Source organism: Mustela nigripes, chromosome 15, assembly GCF_022355385.1.
Source record: "Mustela nigripes isolate SB6536 chromosome 15, MUSNIG.SB6536, whole genome shotgun sequence".
In the NCBI taxonomy this organism is placed as follows: domain Eukaryota; kingdom Metazoa; phylum Chordata; class Mammalia; order Carnivora; family Mustelidae; genus Mustela; species Mustela nigripes.
Window position 1 is genome coordinate 73,066,756 of NC_081571.1, and position 18,827 is coordinate 73,085,582.

The 18,827-nt window shown below is 43.0% G+C and overlaps 1 protein-coding gene across 26 annotated transcripts in view; it reads right to left on the bottom strand.

Annotated features, from left to right (window-relative positions):
• Window positions 1-18,827, bottom strand: part of DOCK9 (dedicator of cytokinesis 9) — a 276,869-nt gene that overhangs the window by 21,213 nt on the left and 236,829 nt on the right. For 14 of the 26 annotated variants that reach the window (XM_059377664.1, XM_059377655.1, XM_059377650.1 and 11 more), the window contains 7 exons: window positions 16,427-16,564; window positions 16,131-16,313; window positions 14,259-14,372; window positions 13,947-14,162; window positions 12,384-12,441; window positions 11,364-11,441; window positions 9,682-9,788 (listed from right to left, as the gene is read on the bottom strand). In XM_059377664.1, the coding sequence (XP_059233647.1) occupies window positions 9,682-9,788; window positions 11,364-11,441; window positions 12,384-12,441; window positions 13,947-14,162; window positions 14,259-14,372; window positions 16,131-16,313; window positions 16,427-16,564 (894 nt within the window). The remainder of the gene's footprint in view (window positions 1-9,681; window positions 9,789-11,363; window positions 11,442-12,383; window positions 12,442-13,946; window positions 14,163-14,258; window positions 14,373-16,130; window positions 16,314-16,426; window positions 16,565-18,827) is intronic. The other 12 variants (XM_059377675.1, XM_059377673.1, XM_059377669.1 and 9 more) reach the window with 1 other exon arrangement.

The window sequence follows — 18,827 nt, forward strand, 5'->3', positions numbered from 1 at the left end:
CTTTACATATTAAGAAAAATCTTTAATACAAGTCCATAAAGATTTTCTCCTTATGTATTCTTCCAGGAGTTTTACATTTAAGACTATGATCCATAGAGTAATATCTGAATATAGTGTAAAGTATGGATCAATTTTTTTTAAATGAATGTCCAATTGTTCCAATACCACTTGATGAATGCTATCCTTTCACCACTGAACTGCCTTTGAATCCTTGTCAAAAATCAGCTGAACCTACAATTAATCATAGGAGGGTTCCTGCGGGTAGCGGGGGAGATGGGGTAACTGGGTGATGGACTTTAAGGAGGGCACGTGATGTAATGAGAACTGGGTATTAGACTGATGATCACCGAATCACTGAACGCTACCTCTGAAACTAATAATACACTATGTGTTAATTAATTGAATTTAAATTAAAAATAGAAAAAAAAGATAAGTATTAAAAAATGATCTTCTCTAGGTATCAAATATACTATGTGTTCTACTAAATCAAAGAAAATAAAGTATTATCTGAATGACGGGGGGAAAAAATCGACCGAACCATGTGTGTGAATCTATTTTTGGCTTCTCTATTTTGTTCCATTGATAAGAGATGTCTAACCTGTGCCAATACCACCCAGGTCTGGATTCAGCTTTGCAGAAGGGTGTCTCCACAGTGACACTAATAATATCTAGAGCCACACAACTCTGTCCTGGGGTCTGTCCCATGTACTATAGAATGTTCAGTAGCACCCTTATCTTCTACGACAAGACACCACTAGCAGTATCTTCTCCTCTCCCCTTTTCCCCAAACTGTGACATTAAAAACCATTTCCAAACATTATCAAAAGTTCCCCACGGGATGAGGGCAAAATCACCTCAATGAGAACCAATGCTTTATAATAACCTTAAAAGACAGATAGTATGACTTTTTGGACTTTTCCAAAACTGTTTTGGCTAGTCTAGTTCCTTTGCTTTTCCATATAAATTTTAGAATTCATTTTGTCAATTTCTACCAAAACTCCAGATGGGAGTGTGATCAGAACTGCTCTGAATCTGTAAATCAGTTTTAATAATAGAGTGAATTATATTAATTGGTTTTCTAATGTTGAATTTTTAAGTAGGCTAAACACCCAGCATGGAGCCCAATGCGGAGCTTGAACTCATGCCCCTGAGATCAAGACCTGAGGTGAGATCAAGAGTCAGATGCTTAATCAGCTGAGCCACCCAGGCGCCCCAACAGTAAACATTTCTAAAGCAGCTGGGAATCAATTTACCAGAAAATACTGTCTGACTTAAAAAAAAAAAAAAGATCTTTAAAGTAAGGCATTTAACTCTTCTGTCATGTTTACAACATACAAATCATAAAATCATCATCAGTATGACTACACTCTGAGCCAAAGCTTATAAAGAGGTATACCAGTTGTCTTATACTTTTATTGCTGGTCTTTTAAGTGTAAACACTAAACATTACATAGTAACTACCATAACAGCTATGGACAAAGAAGAAATCAGAAAAGGTTCTAATACCATCTCTCTTCCTCATGCATGTATATTATTATAAAGATGTACATCTTTCTTAGTTTTGTCTCAAATCTTCTCCAATAAGAGAATCTGCCCAGGCTAAGCATGACGAATGTTTATGATTATTCTCCCTGTCTGATAATTATAAAAAGCTAGATAAAACCTGTATAATGTCAGTTATCAATATACTTACCTTTCCATATCAGTTAAACTGGGGATAATGAAGGTCTAATCTAATTTGGTGGTCAGGAGGATTAAGTAAAATTTTACCCACCAAAATGCTCTGAAAACTATAAATGCTGTGTGGTTAAATTCACAGGCCAGTTAAGCAAATCTCTCCTATTTCAATTTTTGCTTTCTACTTCGCAGTGATATTTTAAAAATGGTATCTTACTTCCACTGGGCTATGTAATATCCCACAGTGCTAACACATATTCGGTAGTTGGGAATTTCTTGGAAGAATGGATTAGTCTGGATATTCCTTAGTAATATAACAGTATTACCAATAGCTGCCCTTTGCTGTTAGGAAGTGAGCTAACAGCCTTGCACTGCTTGCACACCCGAGGTCAAAGACATTGTTACTGGGTATTTTCTGAGCGTCTTCTCTCTCAGTGTTGCTGAGGGATTATGAGTAGAGGTGGAAGACTTCTGGAAGGGTCAATTCCCCCCATCAGGGATGAGAATATTATACACCCAAGACATTCTTCTGATAATGGAAGTCAAATGGAACTTCACCCATTTAAAAACTATACTTAGGTTTAATTTACAGACTATTTACTTTTCTTGATAGTGGGCTTTGTTCAAGGAGAAATGTAAACTTTCTGTAAAAAATTATAACTGGTTCCACTAGTATAGGACAATCCACATTACAGGTGTGAATACATGATGATGATGCCCCATTTGTGGATAGGACCACAGAGACCTACAGATTCTTAATTCTATGTTCTAGTGGTTACAGCACAATAAGCATCTGGATTCATTTTAACGTAATCTCACAGAAAACAGAAAATTCCTCTCAAAGACTTATGAAACTAGGAGGAGTCACTACCGCATTGTTAACCTGATTCTTTCCTTCATTCACTCACACATTTTACCAAGCATCTACTATGTGCAAAGCAATGTGCTTGACACTGGGGTTATAAAACAAATTTATATAAATAAAGTTTCTGTATTTTATAAAAATGGTTCTATAGATTTTTCTATAAATGTGGAAGGCAGGTTTTAGACGGTTTATTAGGCTATGTCACATAAAGGAGATTTGTTTTGAGGAGGAGGCCTTCAAAGACACACAGGTTATCCTTTAGAGCAGCTAGAACTGATGTCTTAGAGACTTATGACCACCAACTGGAAGACGTAAGGTACATGTCAAGATACCAAGGTCGAGGAAAACAGTGATTTCAAATACATGCCCAAACTGCAAGTCACAAGGGTAGATGCTCTGAACTGAGAGCAGTAGGGGTTTATTTATTTAACAGTAGTCAGTGTGTCTCTGGGTGAATCCTGGGGAGGCCAATGATCAGTGAATAAAGCACTTCCTGCTCTCAAAGAGTCCAGTATGAAGACTGATCCATAAAAAGATTACCAAAAATGCGGTAAGTGCTGATAAAGAAACATGCAGGCAATCAGGGATACAGACAGGAACGGTATCCATCTAGTGATGTGGGAAAGGAGAGACGCAGAGTGTTCTAGAGAGTGGTGACTGAGTCTTACAAATGATCAGGAGTCAGTAACGTGAAGGTAAAAGGTGGCCGTAGGAAGAGAGGGGAGACATTCCAGGGAGAGGGAAGGACATGAGCAAAAGATACGGGAGGGGAGGGCAGCATGGTGGGTGAGAAATTTACAAGTAGACTGAGGGGTTATTCAGAGTATAAAATCTGAATTAGGGAGTGGCACGGGATGAGGCTGCGGGGTGGTGGTGTGGAAAGGATTTAAACGGACTAACCAGCTATACTCAAAGTTTTTTATGTCAAAAAGAAATTAATTAAATGTAGATAATTTTGAGATATGAAAATACATATAGGCATATGTCAACTACCACCGTGATGAGGTTTCTATAAGGAAGACGTTACTTGATTTTGAAATGACCTTCTGTCTAGTTATGTAAGGTATCTTTACAGCAGCCTTTCAGGTATATTTTAAGTGGCCCTAGATTTTGGCACTTAATAAATATCTATTAAATAGACTTTATGGGCCAAATGCCCCAAACCGGGAGTCTAGGATTTGAATACTATTTTTACTCTTGTTCAGTCAAACCTGAAACGTGTGGAAAGTTTAGTAACAATGAAACATGAATTTAAGTAACATATCAATGCCATAGGCAACTGAGTTAATCATGGAAAAATCGGTCATATTTGGTTCAGAAAGATGGACTCTGACCAGGGAAACTCCTCCAGAATGGCTGGGAAATGAGAACATTTGATAAAGCCAATAGAGCTTAGTAAATAATTGAAATAAGTATTGCAATTTGATGGCAATCAGGAATTAGGAAATAATACATCATCAACTTTTTTATGCTACTCGACATTATTTTTACCTTTTTTTCTGATTCAGGAGGCAGACCTATAGCTTATCAGTCTGATCATCAGTTATTAATATAAAAAAATAATATATACTACAAAAAGCAATGTCTATATAGATTTACTAAAAAACATACTAAGGGGTGCTTGGGTGGCTTAGTCAGTGAAGTGTCAGACTCTTGGTTTTCGATCCTACAAAGATCCCGATGGTGGGATGGAGCCCTGCGCTGGGCTCTGTGCTCAGCAGGGAGTCTGCCTGAAGATCCTTTCCCTCTGCGCCTCCCCGCCACCTCTCAAATACACAAATCTCTGGGGGGGGGGAAATACTCAAACTAAAAATAGCTTCTATAAGAAAACACAAGGCCTTTCATAAAAGTAGAGTATGGATTCCTGAACACCGAAGTTTAATTTAGTAAGGTAAATTATTCAAGCTAATGTCAATTCTATATACACCTAGACATTTGGAGCTGGTGCATCAAGTAATAATTCTTTGAACAGAAATAACCAGGAAAGAAAGAAAGAAAGAAAGAAAGAAAGAAAGAAAGAAAGAAAGAAAGAACGAACCAATAATCAAAAAGAGTTCAGCTTGAGAGACCATGTGTGAAAACAAAATTATAGAGTCACGGGAACTATGATATCATAGTAACTAAACTCTGGGGCATATACAAATGATACTCTCGGCAGAAACCCCATGTATTAATTTACTTAGAATTTCCAGCAATCACTGCACCTGAAAACCAGAGCTAATCCAGACAATGGTCAGAGAGTGATGACCTTGAATGGTTGTTATATAGAAAGCTTGATGGTTTTATCACCTTGCTTAAAATTTAAATGCCAAGATATATTTTCTAAATTGCCAATACATGCCAAGAACTGTAAGTAATTACTGGCTGGGGAAAAAAAAAAAAACCCTCAATGAACTAATCCACAAAGCTCACATTTTACATTACTAGATTGATCCTAAAAAGATCTCAGGTGTACCAAGCTCATGAGCCACTGAGACCACTGTTTAAAATGTCAGCAGCCAGTTTAATTTTTAAGTGTGCCCCAGCCATGCAACTGAGGTCACTAAGCACCTGTCTGTGGAAATAGCACACTAATGTTATATTAGTGTGTGTTCACAAAAATGCCTATGTATGTGCAGGGGATTTAAACATTTTTATTTATATGCCAATTTTTCCATCTAACATTGATTAATTTAATCTAACCTTACTTATGAAGCTAGATGTTGTCCCTATTATCCGCCACTTAGAAATAACAGAAACATGGATGCCTGGGTGACTTAGTTGGTTAAGTGCCTGCCTTTGGCTCAGGTCATAATCCCAGGGTCCTAGGATCGAGTCCCACGTCTGGCTCCTTGCTCAGCAGGGAGCCTGATTCTGCTTCTGCCTGCCATTCCCCCTCCTTGTGCTCACTTTAAATAAATAAATAAGATCTTAAAAAAAAAAATGTAGGGGCGCCTGGGTGGCTCAGTGGGTTAAAGCCTCTGCCTTCAGCTCAGGTCATGATCTCAGGGTCCTGAGATCGAGCCCTGCATGGGGCTCTCTGCTCAGCGGGTTGCCTGCTTCCTCCTCTTTCTCTCTGCCTGCCTCTCTGCCTACTTGTGATCTCTGTCTGTCAAATAAATAAAATATTTTTAAAAATAATGTAAATATAAATGCTTGGGGAACGGTATACTTTATGGCTTAATTCACATATCCACCACATTATTGTTTTTCAAGAGTAGAAAACCTTTTGCAGCAAAATAATCATTTGAGATGCTTGTCAAAATACAGATTTCCAGGCACCACACTCAACCAACCCAGAGGACTGGCAGAGCGTGAAGACTGGAAATATCTATCTATAACAGGAATCTAAGTAATTTCTAACTAAGCATATGAAAATTTGAGAATTATTGAACCAGGTGTCACTTTCTGAGGCAGACACATCACTTATATATCCCCAAGCTAGCACACAGCACACAGCTAGCTTAGGGGATGAATCAATGTACACAAATATAGGAGTTTCCAGGTCACAAAGTCAGACAACTTCCAATTCAGACTAGAAGGGACCATGGTTTTGGTGTTTCTCCTCAACGAGAAGAAAGCACTGGATGCAGTATAGTGTGCCAGGGCAGAGACCATATCGCACTCACATTTCTATCTCCAGCAATATTCAGTGCCAAGGAAGCTCAGTAAATATTTGCAAAATGAAGAGGGCCAGTATGTCCTGGTATGAGCCAAGGGGAGACGATTTAGACTATTCCATGGGCGAAGTTCACTAGTCACTATTGCAATGACCTGCATGACTACAAAAATGTCTACATGGACGTCAATTTTGGGGTTACAAAGAAATTTCAGTGAGTGGGCAAATAGGATGAACTCTATTTTCTATTTCCCCTTACAGAGCCCCTCTTGGCCCATCCTTCCTACCTCTGTGTGCTGGGAGGCTGATGCATCAGGGCTGCTGCCCTGCAGGGTGGGCTCCCTGTCCTCAGCCAGTGGAAGGCCCAGCAGGAGCCTGGAGGGCAGGGTGAGGACAGGGTGGCTATGCACATGCCCCTCTCTGCCGGGGTACGGGACTGAGCTCTCTCCTACATCTTCAGGTGGCCCCCCTGTGGAGCTGCTCTCTCCCCTGTCCTAGCCCCCAGGGTGAGAGGTAGTACCCCAGCTCTTGCTAAGCTCGAGGGTACTGCAATATTACTTGTCAGTTTCCCCACACCTGGTCCAAGCTTTCAAAATAGTCCCTTTATTAGCCTTTCTTCAATGTCCCAAGTGTGCTGCCCATTTCTAGACAGGATCCTAAAGGAGGGATCTCAAAACTTCCATTCTATGTTGAGTGTTGACACCACAAGGGACTCAGAATTCTTCAGTCTGCACAGGCTCCCACTTGCCTAACAGAACTGTAAACAGGAATGGGAGGTTTCTTTTTATCTAATCAAAAGCAGCTGGGAGGGAGTCTGCTCTTTAGATCAGAGTCAGGGAAGACAAACGTGATCAATGAAAACCCATCTGAGGTCTGCTGCTAGGAGAAGTGTGTGTTCTTATGCAGCTCCACGAAAACCATGTTAGGAGAGCACAAGGCATTTAAGTACATCTAATAATGCAGATTAAAAGGGCAATGATTTTTATCAGGCTATGTGTTATAGACCTAGTCCCATCAGCTTCCCCCCAAACTCCTTCTGGGAGAGAGATGTTCAACTCCCTTTTCTCTTGAAACATCCTGACAGCCAAAGCAAAAATGTAGGTGGCAATTTCTGGTGCCTGGCTTCTGGAACACGCTCCTCTTTCAACTCCCCGCTAGTTTCAATCTTGCCAGGCAGGGGTTGCTTAGGACTTGATAACCCCACCGTGTCACATCCTAATGGTTACGGTCATCGCATACTACGGACCTTGTTAAACATTTACCAACTTTATGCTTCAAGGACAGGGTGGAAAATCCATATTCTGGAAATCACTGATTAAGTTACCCTTCTCACATGTTTAGTTATCCCTCAGGCTGGGTGCCATTCATAAATTTCCTCAATAAAGCCTGACTTGATTTCCTAGGCGGATGTCCCAGGCTGCCGTGATTACTCCAGCCTATTACTTAATCAGATGAGCAAACCTGAGCTGCATCTTCTGAGGAAGGACAGGTTACTGAGAACTGTTTACTTTCAAATCTTTAGTTGTTCTTGGCACCACTACTTTCCTTATCAAATTCTAAATAAAATCCTGTACTCTGGAGGTCCATCTAGGCGCTGGGGTGGACATGAGTGGTCTCTGCAAGGAGACAATACATTTGAGCCTCTTCTCAGAGAAAAACCCAGTCACGCTTGCCTTGAAGGAGGACTTCAAGGTCAAGAGTATGCAAGCCTTATGGTCTCAGTGACGGGTTTTACACTTCAGAGCAAAATTAATAATTACTATCTGCCCAGGCGTTTCAAGGTAGAGAGCTGAACTGTTAATGCCACTTAATAATTAAATGCCCCCCCCATCTTTGGGACTTCTAGAAATCTTCATCTATCATGGTTAAAATTATTTTAATATTTAAATGTGAAGTGCACTCAATATATTATCCTTCTTTCTCATGTTCACTTTTTAATTTAGGAGGGCATTTGAGACTAGACAAATTATGACAGTGGTTTTTAAACTAGAGCAGCTTGAGAAAATATATATATATATATATATGTATTTTTTTTAAGTCATTGAATATTCCCTAAAAACTACTGAGAACTTTTATGTATATGGGTGTTATGTCTCAATATTTATAATATTAGGAATGGCAACTGGAAAATGCTACAGGTTTACTAATTTAATTATGATAATAATGAACCTATTACATGTTAATGAAAAAATAACATACTTTAATGAAAAAACATTTTCAAAAAAAATTAGAGAAAAGAGTAGCATTGTTTTAAATTTTTGCAGCTTTCTTTAATGTCTGACATCATAGGAGAAAATGACATTCTCATATCTGCTTCTGCACTCAATCTGTTCGACATGCTGTTTTGGATGATATAAACAAAGGAAGTCCAGCCCTCCACAGACATCCGGTTGGACAAGGAGGGACCTCAAAGACTTCCTGAAAGGGTCTCAGGGATCCCCAGGCTTCCTGGACCACACTTTGAACTGATTCAGGGACTGGTTAATGTCATGGAGGGTGTGTGCTCGTGGCTCTACTTACCGGCAAGAACGTAATTAAAAGTCACAATATTAATTGTAGGACCTCCACATCATAAAAACAAGTACAACAGAGGCAGAAGTATTTACTTCTTTCTCTGTTCTTTCTCTCCACACGAAGAAACAGACAATATTATTTTTATTTAAAAGATAGGCAGGATCGACAAGCTGCCCCCTGACTGTTCCATTCTGGTCTGAGCTGAGGGGATGCCTCAGCATGGAAAGCCCCTCTGAGAGACAGTGACCAAAGAGGAAATTCAGGGAACAGAGCCAGAAAGCTGGCATTTGCTCCAACTCCTAGCTTTATTTTAAAACTTCCTCGTTCCAGATAAGTGGCTGCAAGGTGATCTTGTTTTCACAAGAAAGTAGCAGGAAAAAAAAAACAAAAAAAGAAAGAAAGAAAGTAGCAGGAACTGTCACCATGGTCTAACCTGGAACCTTCTGATCTCTGCTGGGGGCGGGACTGGGCTTTCTCCTTCACCACGGGTGAGAAAGAAAAATCTGGACTACGGCCCGCCAGTGGAGGGAGCCAGGCGGGGACGCTCTGAGCCCCTGGGCCCGGTCTGGCCGCTCAGGGCTTTGCATGTCTGCCGACACGGGAGAGAAGTCAGCGTGGGGGACACCAATTTAAAAGTCTGAGGGGCCGTTCAGCTCAGCTGGTTAGAGTGTGATGCTAAAAGATTAAAATAGTAATAAAACCCATGAGCTGGAGAAATTAATGGCTGGAAAGAATGAGAAACCTTATGGTCAAAATGCTGGACCTCTTCCCACACGTGTTTGAGCTCTTGGCCTCACTTCCCTCCTAACGAGCTCCTCAAACTCTCTTTCCAGAGCAAAGGAGGAATTCCTAGAAAGGGGGATGGTGGAGCTTTCACGGCTGTTCCGACCGCCTGGAGCATGAGCTTAGTCAGAGTGAAGTGGGCAGCAGCAGTTGCTGAGAGAAAACCATCGTGTGAGGGGCAGGCAGAGCACAGCCGCCCCTGAGACACTGGAGGACTGAAGACCCCCACAGGCAAGGCGCTCACCTCGTTGAAATGGACATCCTGCATCCCGACGTCTTCCATCATGGAGGCCTCCTCGTCTATGTTTGGGGTGATCACCCTGAACGCTGTGCATCCTTGTCTAAACATGCCTAGAATGGACACAGCAGGGGAGAGAGCCAGTCAGTAACCCATAAGTGGGATGACCTTGAGGGTTCTTCCAGCCCGCCATGCTTCTGTGTTTGAAGAAGACAAGGGACTCTGAAGTCGCTCATGTCTCAGGCCACCGTTCTCACAGGGACCCACTGTGTGGGTCATTTGCCTCCTTGTACCCAGCCTTCTCCTCCCTCAGTTCTTTCCTCATCCTTTTAATTTGTCACCCGCCTTTATGAAAATGTATGCAATCTTTAAATAACCTGTAAATAAACTGTAACAGGGACTGGGTCCAAATCAGTAGTTTAAAAATAGCAGCAATAATTTGAGTGGGTACAGTGACCCATGCTCAGATGCCAAGAAAAATAAAGCCTAAGCCAATCAAAGAGAAACACATGCCTCCAATAGAACTGTTTCCTTCAAGGCATCACCTCCCCCACTGCGGCTGAGGGTAACCCGGAGCTCAGATGAGAACTCGCTCTTCTCCTTCACAAAGCGGTCTGCCAGGAGGTCACTCAACAGCCGCAGCCATGAGCTGAGAGGCTGTTTTAGCTGGTTCCCTATCTGCTGCCCGAGGGGTGAGGATGGATCTCCTGTCCTCCCCACCACCAGAGACCAGGAGCACGGGCAGCGTGAATACTGCAGACGTCCAAGCACTCTGATTCTCTAGGGGAAATGCTGAAAGGTTGGTGCTGGGATAAATAATCTGGATAAGGATAAACCCCTGGGGCACCTGAGTGGCTCAGTCAATTAAGTGTCTGCCTCTGGCTCAGGTCGGGATCCTGGGGTCATGGGATCGAGTCCCACATCAGGATCCCTGCTCCACGGGGAGTCTGCTTCTCCCTCTGCCTGCCATTCCCCCTCTCTCTATTGTGCTCTCTCTTTCTGTCAAATAAATAAATAAAATCTTGAAAAAAAAAAAAAGGATAAACCCCTTAAGCAATAATGGCCCATTTGGGACCTTCACTCATTTTGCAGTCACTGGGGGAAAAGTCCTATGTCAGTCGGACACTGTCAGCTGGACAAAAATGGTCAAGTACAGAAGGCCTTGAAACATCTTGCTACTCTATTCTGAGACCACTGTTTCCAATAAAACAAAACACTCAAAACTGGAATTGAGACCTCCCATATTTTGGGAAAAAGAAGAACACAGAGTATTTTGAAAGCATGTCTTGAAAGAGTAGATTTGTGAAGGCAGAGATTTTTCTAGCTCCCCGATGGTCAAGGTTTCCAAGCCTTGAGACAAAAGACGCCCCCATGACAAGTATTGATCTAGGAGCCTGAGGATACGTTAAGATACAAAAAAGCAAAATTACGGAAGCCAACCACCCAGGTTTCTGGCTAGAGAGCACATTTAAAATATACACCTCAGCTCCAGTGGGGTAACTACAAGGGCAGCCCAAGTGCTTCCCCTCCGTGCACAGGGACAGACTGCCATGGAACTGGAGAGGAAAGGAAGGAAGGGAAGGAGAGCCAAGACTATCCATGCAGAGCTGCAGGGGAAATCCCCACACCGCTGAGTGTCGGGTCATGGGCAGCTGGGCTCTGGGGGCTGGGCCCACCCTCAGGCTCACCTCCCCGGCGCCTCCTCTGACAGGTGCTGTGGCTGGAGGGGAAGAGGGGCAGCTCCGGACGGAGGGCTATGTCTGCTTCTAAACACGAGGAAATGTATTACCTGACAAAAGGTCTCAACAGGAAATCATGCTAGTAGCAAGAGAATATGGAAACCCTCTTTAATTTCTTTTTCTCTGGGGCTCTGATGTAGGACAAGCCTCGGTTCCCTTCAATTGCATCCCAAATAGCCAGCTGTACCAGAAATACAGAAATTCCCTGGCTGTGGCATCTGACTTTATACCATTTCTCACTCTGTAAATGTACTTCATGGAAGCCAGATCTGGTACTGCTGTGCTCTGGGACACGGGCACACATGAGCAGCTTTTCTAAAAACCTCGGTGTTCTTGATTTTGAAATGGAAACCAGCAAGTGGTATTTAACCAAAAGAACCCATGAAAGGATTCGTGGTCTGCTCAACCAGGAACAAACATATAATCCACAAAAGAACAGCACTCACAGGCCCCTGCCCTCTCCTTCCCCGGGGAGGCAAGGTTTCTGGCCAGCAGGCCGCCTACCCACATAATAAAGCCAAGTGGGCTGTGGTTCTAAAATTTAAAAAAAGTTGCCCAATAATCTCCAGTTAAAACTGTCACTTGACTGATAAAACTGTTACGGGGGAACTAAGGGAAGATAAATCTTCTGTCGGCTCAACATTGGCCATTCAAGGACACCCAGATGCAAAGCTCATTAACTAGTCTTTGCAAGATAGATCCATTTGTTAAAGGTTATACAATACTATGCCATCTAGTTTTATTTTTTATATTGGCGCCTCTGCTATGCCCACCAAGCCAAGCCATTGTCTTACCAGTGAATAAAACAATGAACACAGTGCACAGACACACACACACACACACACACACACACACACATCCATCCCCCTCCCCAACTTCCAGATCTTTCTGAATGGCTGGCTCTCACTCGTCTTTGCTGCTCTGTATAGTTTTATATTCATTTCACAAAACACAGGACTCCTTCCTCACCTTTCCGTGTGAGATACTCTGCCACCAGCGCTGTGACGTGGACATAACACATGGCTGCCTAAAATAAAAGACACACACTTCAGAATCAACACGTACAGAGCGCGTCGGTGTGCTTCCGGACAGAGCTCCAGTGAGTGCGTGGACTTGTATTAGATCTCAAGGAAACCAGGGTTCCTAATAGCTGCCATCTTACCTTTTAGAAAAACCGGAACAATTCACATAAACTGAAATTTTGAAGTAAATTGTAAATAGAGACAAATGGTAGTATGTTTGGTAAGTCTCATTTCTGTTTAGAATTACAAAATTTTAATATAAGAGATAAAAAAGCATTTTTTTTCTTACTCTAGTAAAGATTTCCATATCACTTCTCTTAAGGTACAAAGAGGACCATTTGAAGAAAAGGCATGTATCTTCCTAGATGCTGAGAGATTTGTTCAAATGTCAGTAGCTAAAGTTTTCTCTCAACTTAAAAAAAGATGTAACAACTGCTTCCCAACACAGAACTCTAAACCAAAATTATAACTTAATGTCAATTAGATAATATTCTAAACACCTTAAAATGAAAGACAAAATAAATTCTTTTTCTCTTTTTACGAAGTTGTCACAGTTTTGTGTAAAAAAAAGTTGTTGGAAATAAACCTGATTCTGATGCCTGAGCCCCTGATTCTTTGTCAGAATGATAGAAAAATTACTACTAGTAGTAAAATGGAATTCACTTTTATTATGCTAATATGTAGTTCAGATTAAATTTATGGTCAAATACAATGGACTTCTTAAATAATCAATACGTAAAAATTGTTACCTAAAATTTTCAGATGTAGAATATAACTGTACTAATTTAGGCAATTACAGAAGCTTAAAAGTAAAAAATCACACTTCTTTGGTCATACTGTTGACCATACCTAAATACTTTAGGCCCAAACTGTAAACACAATTTTCAGAGGAACACAGAGCCTTTCACACAGCCTACTGCTTTCCTTAATATCCTGCCCTTTTGCAGGTGATGTCACAAGCACAGAGAGGTGAAAAACAGGCTCAATGTCACAGACTGATTAAGTGTTGGATTTGGTCTGTGTCCGGGGCCCACAACCCGACCCCCCGCCCACACCTGGCCTCCTTATGGAAACACGCTCTGTACACAGGCAGCGTTCTGAGGCTTCCCACGTTCACAGATGACAATGGATTACCTCCAAAAGGAAAAAGCGATGTCCTATCATTACTTTAATAACAGGAACATTAAATTCCATCATCAATTCATCAAAGCTGAATTTTAGAACTAGAGAGGAGTTTTGATGCAGAAACTAAGCGCACTTGAATCAGTGCACGTTTACGTGACCGTGGATGGTTTCTAAGGGCTTTCAATCTGCTCCTGTGACAGAAACATTCCCTTACAGGTTGTAAATGGTTGAGATGCTTAGAGACGTGAAGTAATCCCAAGCCTAACGCTGCTTAAGTATCCCTTCTTTTGATTAGTGGGAAATTTTTCTTAAAATTGGCCTCTTTTACTGAATGAGACATAATTAGTTTTCCCCAAAACCCAGCCGGAGAGGCTTGCTGGGCTACCTCAGACAGATCCCCATTCTTGACATGGATCCTGGCCATGCTGTCCAGCCACGTCTTCCTGAGTTCAGGAGTGCTGGCGTAGGACTTGGCCAGACTGTACTGAAGGTCCACCAGCATTTCAGGGTCATTTTCGTGCTCCTTCATCTGGGCGGTGGCCATCAGAACTGTGCGTATCCTTTTGGTCAAGTCCTTCACGTCCGAGGAGAAGGTAGTGTGCTAAAACAAGAGTGGGAGAAGGACACACGGCTTTTAGCTGGGCTCTGCCTGTCCGCATGCGTCCCAGATGATGAGGCAGGCTTGGGGGCCACCCACCTTGATGAGCCTGTCACTGTTGGCACAGTTGTTGATGATGGACAGGGACTGCTGGAATCTGGTTCCCCCGATCCCAACAACATCTGCGATCAGCTGGCTGACGGAAATAATGACCTTAGGGACACACAAATACAAGAAAATCATTTCACCTTCAAATGACTCCCCAGACTTGCCTCCTGTCTTCAGGACAAGGCCAAGTTTTGAGCACAGATCATTCCAGTGTGGGAAACACTGTCTGAGTCATCTTTTCCCCTTCCAAGAATCATTTCAGGTGATTTTGCTATCGTTGAGTATTTTGTCTGCATAGCAAAATGCTTATCGAGAGAGTGTAGAGGCATGAGAATCAGATAAAGCCTCTATCCCTTGGATAGTCGCTTACTTTCTCTAATAAACAGGGAGACCTTATCACTTAACCTCCTTGGTTACTGGTCTGAATGTGTATGCACTAAATCTTCAATAAGTGGATGGTCCTTTGCACTTTTTATTAAAACATATACACGTTAACTATGCAATGGCATGGGGGGAATCTGTCTTTACTGGGGTTTGGGTCGTGCTCTGCATTTACCCAGTCACTCAAGCTAACACATGGCTTCCATCTTTCTTCCCTCCTTTTCTTTCACCAACCCCAGGGGCCATCCATCACTAAGCACTGTCAACTCATTCTCTCCTTCTTCTAACCTCACCACACCTGGTCCAAGACACCATCCTCTCGGGCCTGGATTTGACCATGGCTTCCCCAAAGTCTCTCCAGCTAAGGCCTTGATTCCCTCGATCCATTCTCAGCACTAGTCCGGGTGATCCCTCCAGATATGCATGACGTCTTCTCAGTTGTTCTCACCCACATTCTTTTACTTCACTGTAAGGACCTTCTCCAGTTCCCCGACAGGCCCTTCCCCTTGTGCATCCATTGCCTGGAACATGCTCAGCCTCTAGACCTGCTATCTCCTATTCATCTTTAACAGCTTCTAGAAGCCTCCCTGCCCCAGCCAGACCACCCTCCCCTCCTTGGCGCACTCGAGTTCCTCTATTACAGCACTGGGGACAGTGTATGGAGAAGAGCTTCGGGCTCTGTCTTCCAGCAGACTACACGCTCCATGAGGGCCAGGAGAGGGCTGTGCTCTGTTCATGGCTGTACCCGTGAATCCTAGCACATAGTTTGCAAACAGCAACTATTTGTTTAAAAGAGGAATAAATACAGAGACAGAGAGGACACTCCTACATGAGTTCAAGGAAGAAGAGAATACGTAATAAAAAATACATAAGACTGTTCCATATCCTGCATGGTTCCCAGTGTAGAGGATTTGGGACATTTTAACTCTGGAGAGATGGCAGGTGTGTCAGTAGATGGAAGACAGAAAAGAACCACCCAGGGGCTTCTGGGTGGCTCGGTCAGTTAAACGTCTGCTTTCTGCTCAGGTCGTGATCTCTAGGTCCTGGGATCGGGCCCCACTTTGGGCTCTCTGCTCAGTGGGGAGTCTGCTTCTCCCTCTGCCTCTGTGCTCTCTCTCACACACACTCTCTCTCTCAAATAAATAAAGAGAATCTTTTAAAAATTTTAAAAAAGAATTACTTTGGACTTTCTATGTTTTACCTAAGATATTTGCTGTGAGTCACGCTCACTCACACAGACTCTAGCAGATGATGACTCAACGGAATTTCAGTCAGTCCAATATTGAGTCAAACAGAAACGCACCTTGGGCCCAAATCTTAGCATGTGGAGAATGAAATAAACCAGACCAGTAAATGTGACTTTCCAGTCCATTCAAGGCCAGACCTTGCCCGACTTATGCTGAGGTAAACCAGTAAATGCAGTGAAGCCTTGCTGCTAACACAGAATCCCACAGAACCTGCCGGCGAGCAAACCGCGCGCACCTGCAAGTGTGTGCGGACGAAGGACTTCTTTCCAGTGTAGTCGAAGTTGTTCCTCATGAGGAAGTACAGCAGCTGGGAGGCCTCTGTTCTGATGGAGCTCAGCTTCGAGTTGCAGCACTTGAGGACCTCGTAGCACAGAGCGGCACACATGTCGGCCCTCCCTTCGTAGAACGTCGAGGGGAACTAGGCGAACACCAGAGAGCACGGGTAGGTGGACATCAGTGCTCCCCCAACTCCAGGGGCAAAGCACACAAGGATGGTCATCAGCAAGGGCTTCCCCCGAGGAAGCCTCTTACCTTATAGATGAATGACCTTAAGGCAGTGAAGACATTTTTTAAAGCTGTTTCAGACTGATGTTTTTGAAGAAAGCATAGGTAGACATCGAAAACCTTTTTCATGAGAGGATTATGGCCGTGATCAGCCAGGAGCTGGTTCTGAAAACACACAAGGACAGCTTGGTTAGTGAGACACGCCAGACACCCCTACGAGGCTGCATCCGGTTTTTAGACTCAAAGGTTCAATGTCCCAGGTACTAAGACAACTTGTAATTTAAACAAACTCTACCATGTATCTCCAGGAAGGCAGAAAACCCTCATGGAGTACAAATAAGCCTATAACTAAATTTCTGCTGTGAGACTTTTTCTTTTTCTTTTCTAAAGAGTTTATTTATTTTACTTATTTAAGAGAGAGACAAAAGCAAGCATGAGGGAGGGGAGGGGCAGAGGGGGAGGGAGAGACAAGCTGAGCATGTAGCCCAACTCGACGCTCGATCCTACAACCCAGAGACCACGACCTGAGCCAAAATCGAGCGCTGGATGCTTACCTGACTGAGCCACCCAGGGGCTGTTTGCTTCTTCCTATCAGAGGAGGGACTAATCATAAAACAGCCTAGCAAACTGTAGCACGGCTTGAAGGACTAGTGGTCCTCAGTACTGATTTGGCTTCTATGTATTTACTTATTTTTACTGTATACCAGCAACCAGTACAGAGGCAGTTTTTGTGATAGCATAATTCCAAAAAAGAAGTGCCCTTACAGGCGTCAGCTGATTAACAAGCTGGAAAAAATACTGAAGTGAGGTATAGGAAGTGAGATCCTCCAGAAGTAAGTTTGTGGGGCGCCTGGGTGGCTCAGTCTGTCGGTTAAATGTCTGCTTTCAGCTCAGGTCATGAGGGTCCTGGGATCGAGCTGCGTATCAGCTCCCGGCTCAGCAGGAAGTCTGCTTCTCCCTCTGCTCCTGCTCACTCTCTCTCTCAAATAAACAAAATGTTTAAAAAAAATTAAAAAAACAAAATTAAGTTTGTTTTTTTCAGGCTTCTCAGGCACTCTGTTAAGCAATGAGTAACCAGACAAGCTTGGTAAGGTGGGAAACCCAGAGGCTTTGATCAGGCCCCATTTATCATGTGCACAGATCTGCACAGGTAAACTGAGTCTTACTTTCTCGTCTGTAAAATGGCGACCTTGGACCTGACCTTGCACAGCTACTGCGAACACGCAATCACGCGAGTTAAGTACAAAAAGCATCTGATGCATTCATGGGCCTGGCTCAGTAAGTGGTGGCTAGCAGGACTTTCACATCACGGGTTTTACTCGACAAAGCAAACAAGACTACTTCTCACCGTTCTGCAAGACTTTCTCGCACACGCAGTAAATTCATACCAACTGAACGCCTGTGAGCCTGGCTGGCTAAAACTCTCACGGACTGCCTAACACACAGGTAGACAGACGTGTCACCGAGCCAGAGGCTAGCACATAGCCGTTGTGTTCAAACCCGCATTGACACTAAAGGGTTATATCTTCAAGGACACACAGAGGTGTGTGTGTGCTTGGGCGAGGGCACACGTCTGCGTTCTGCACGAGGCAAACATGATTAAAATAAAAAAACGTCAGGAGGCCAGTATCCCAAACCAATCTTACCACTGTGCCAAATGACCGGAGATAGCTTATGGCCAAGTAATTCGGTTGAACAGCAAAGTACAGCTAGAGTATTAGTTTTAAGATTTACCTCATATTACTTTTGGAGAAAAATTTTACTCAAGGAGTAAATAAGTTTTGTTTTCTTAGGTCCAGTGACTCACAGCTGGTAGACACCTGGGATTCACAGGGATCTTTATAACATGAAACTCTGAGGCACAGTACTGAATTCCATCATGTGAAAGAGAACCATTTAATGAGCAGAAAATGGGACTTAATTAACGGAATATGATATAATTCTCAACCATGAGCAGCTGTTCACCACCTGGCTGGGGGTGGCTGGCTGGGGAGGCTGTTTCCAGTGTTTTGGAACTGCTTGCATGTGAACATGACTTTTGTTGTCTGTGAACATTACTTCTCCCAGGGGGCACTGTTCTCCCTAATTATGGCCGGATTAAAGTTTGCACAGATCTGGATGAGCTTTCCTTCTCTCAGCACTATCTGCTGGAGACATCCAGATGAGATGGTGTGTACAAAACTTGCCAGGAACCCTGGTCTTGCTGTTGGAACTGGCCTGTCTCCAAGTTCTTACCCCAGCAGTTAAATTTTCCTGCCTCACTCTTTCTGGTCAAGGCTTAACTTCCCATTTTCAGGATTTAGTCTTCTTGGGTTCTGAGCCCAAAATCTGCTTGCAAGAATGCAGTTAAAAGTCACTCACACTAAGATAAAAGTAACCCCTCATTTCAAGGGGTAAAGGATCTCTTACCCCAGACATACCCCATTGT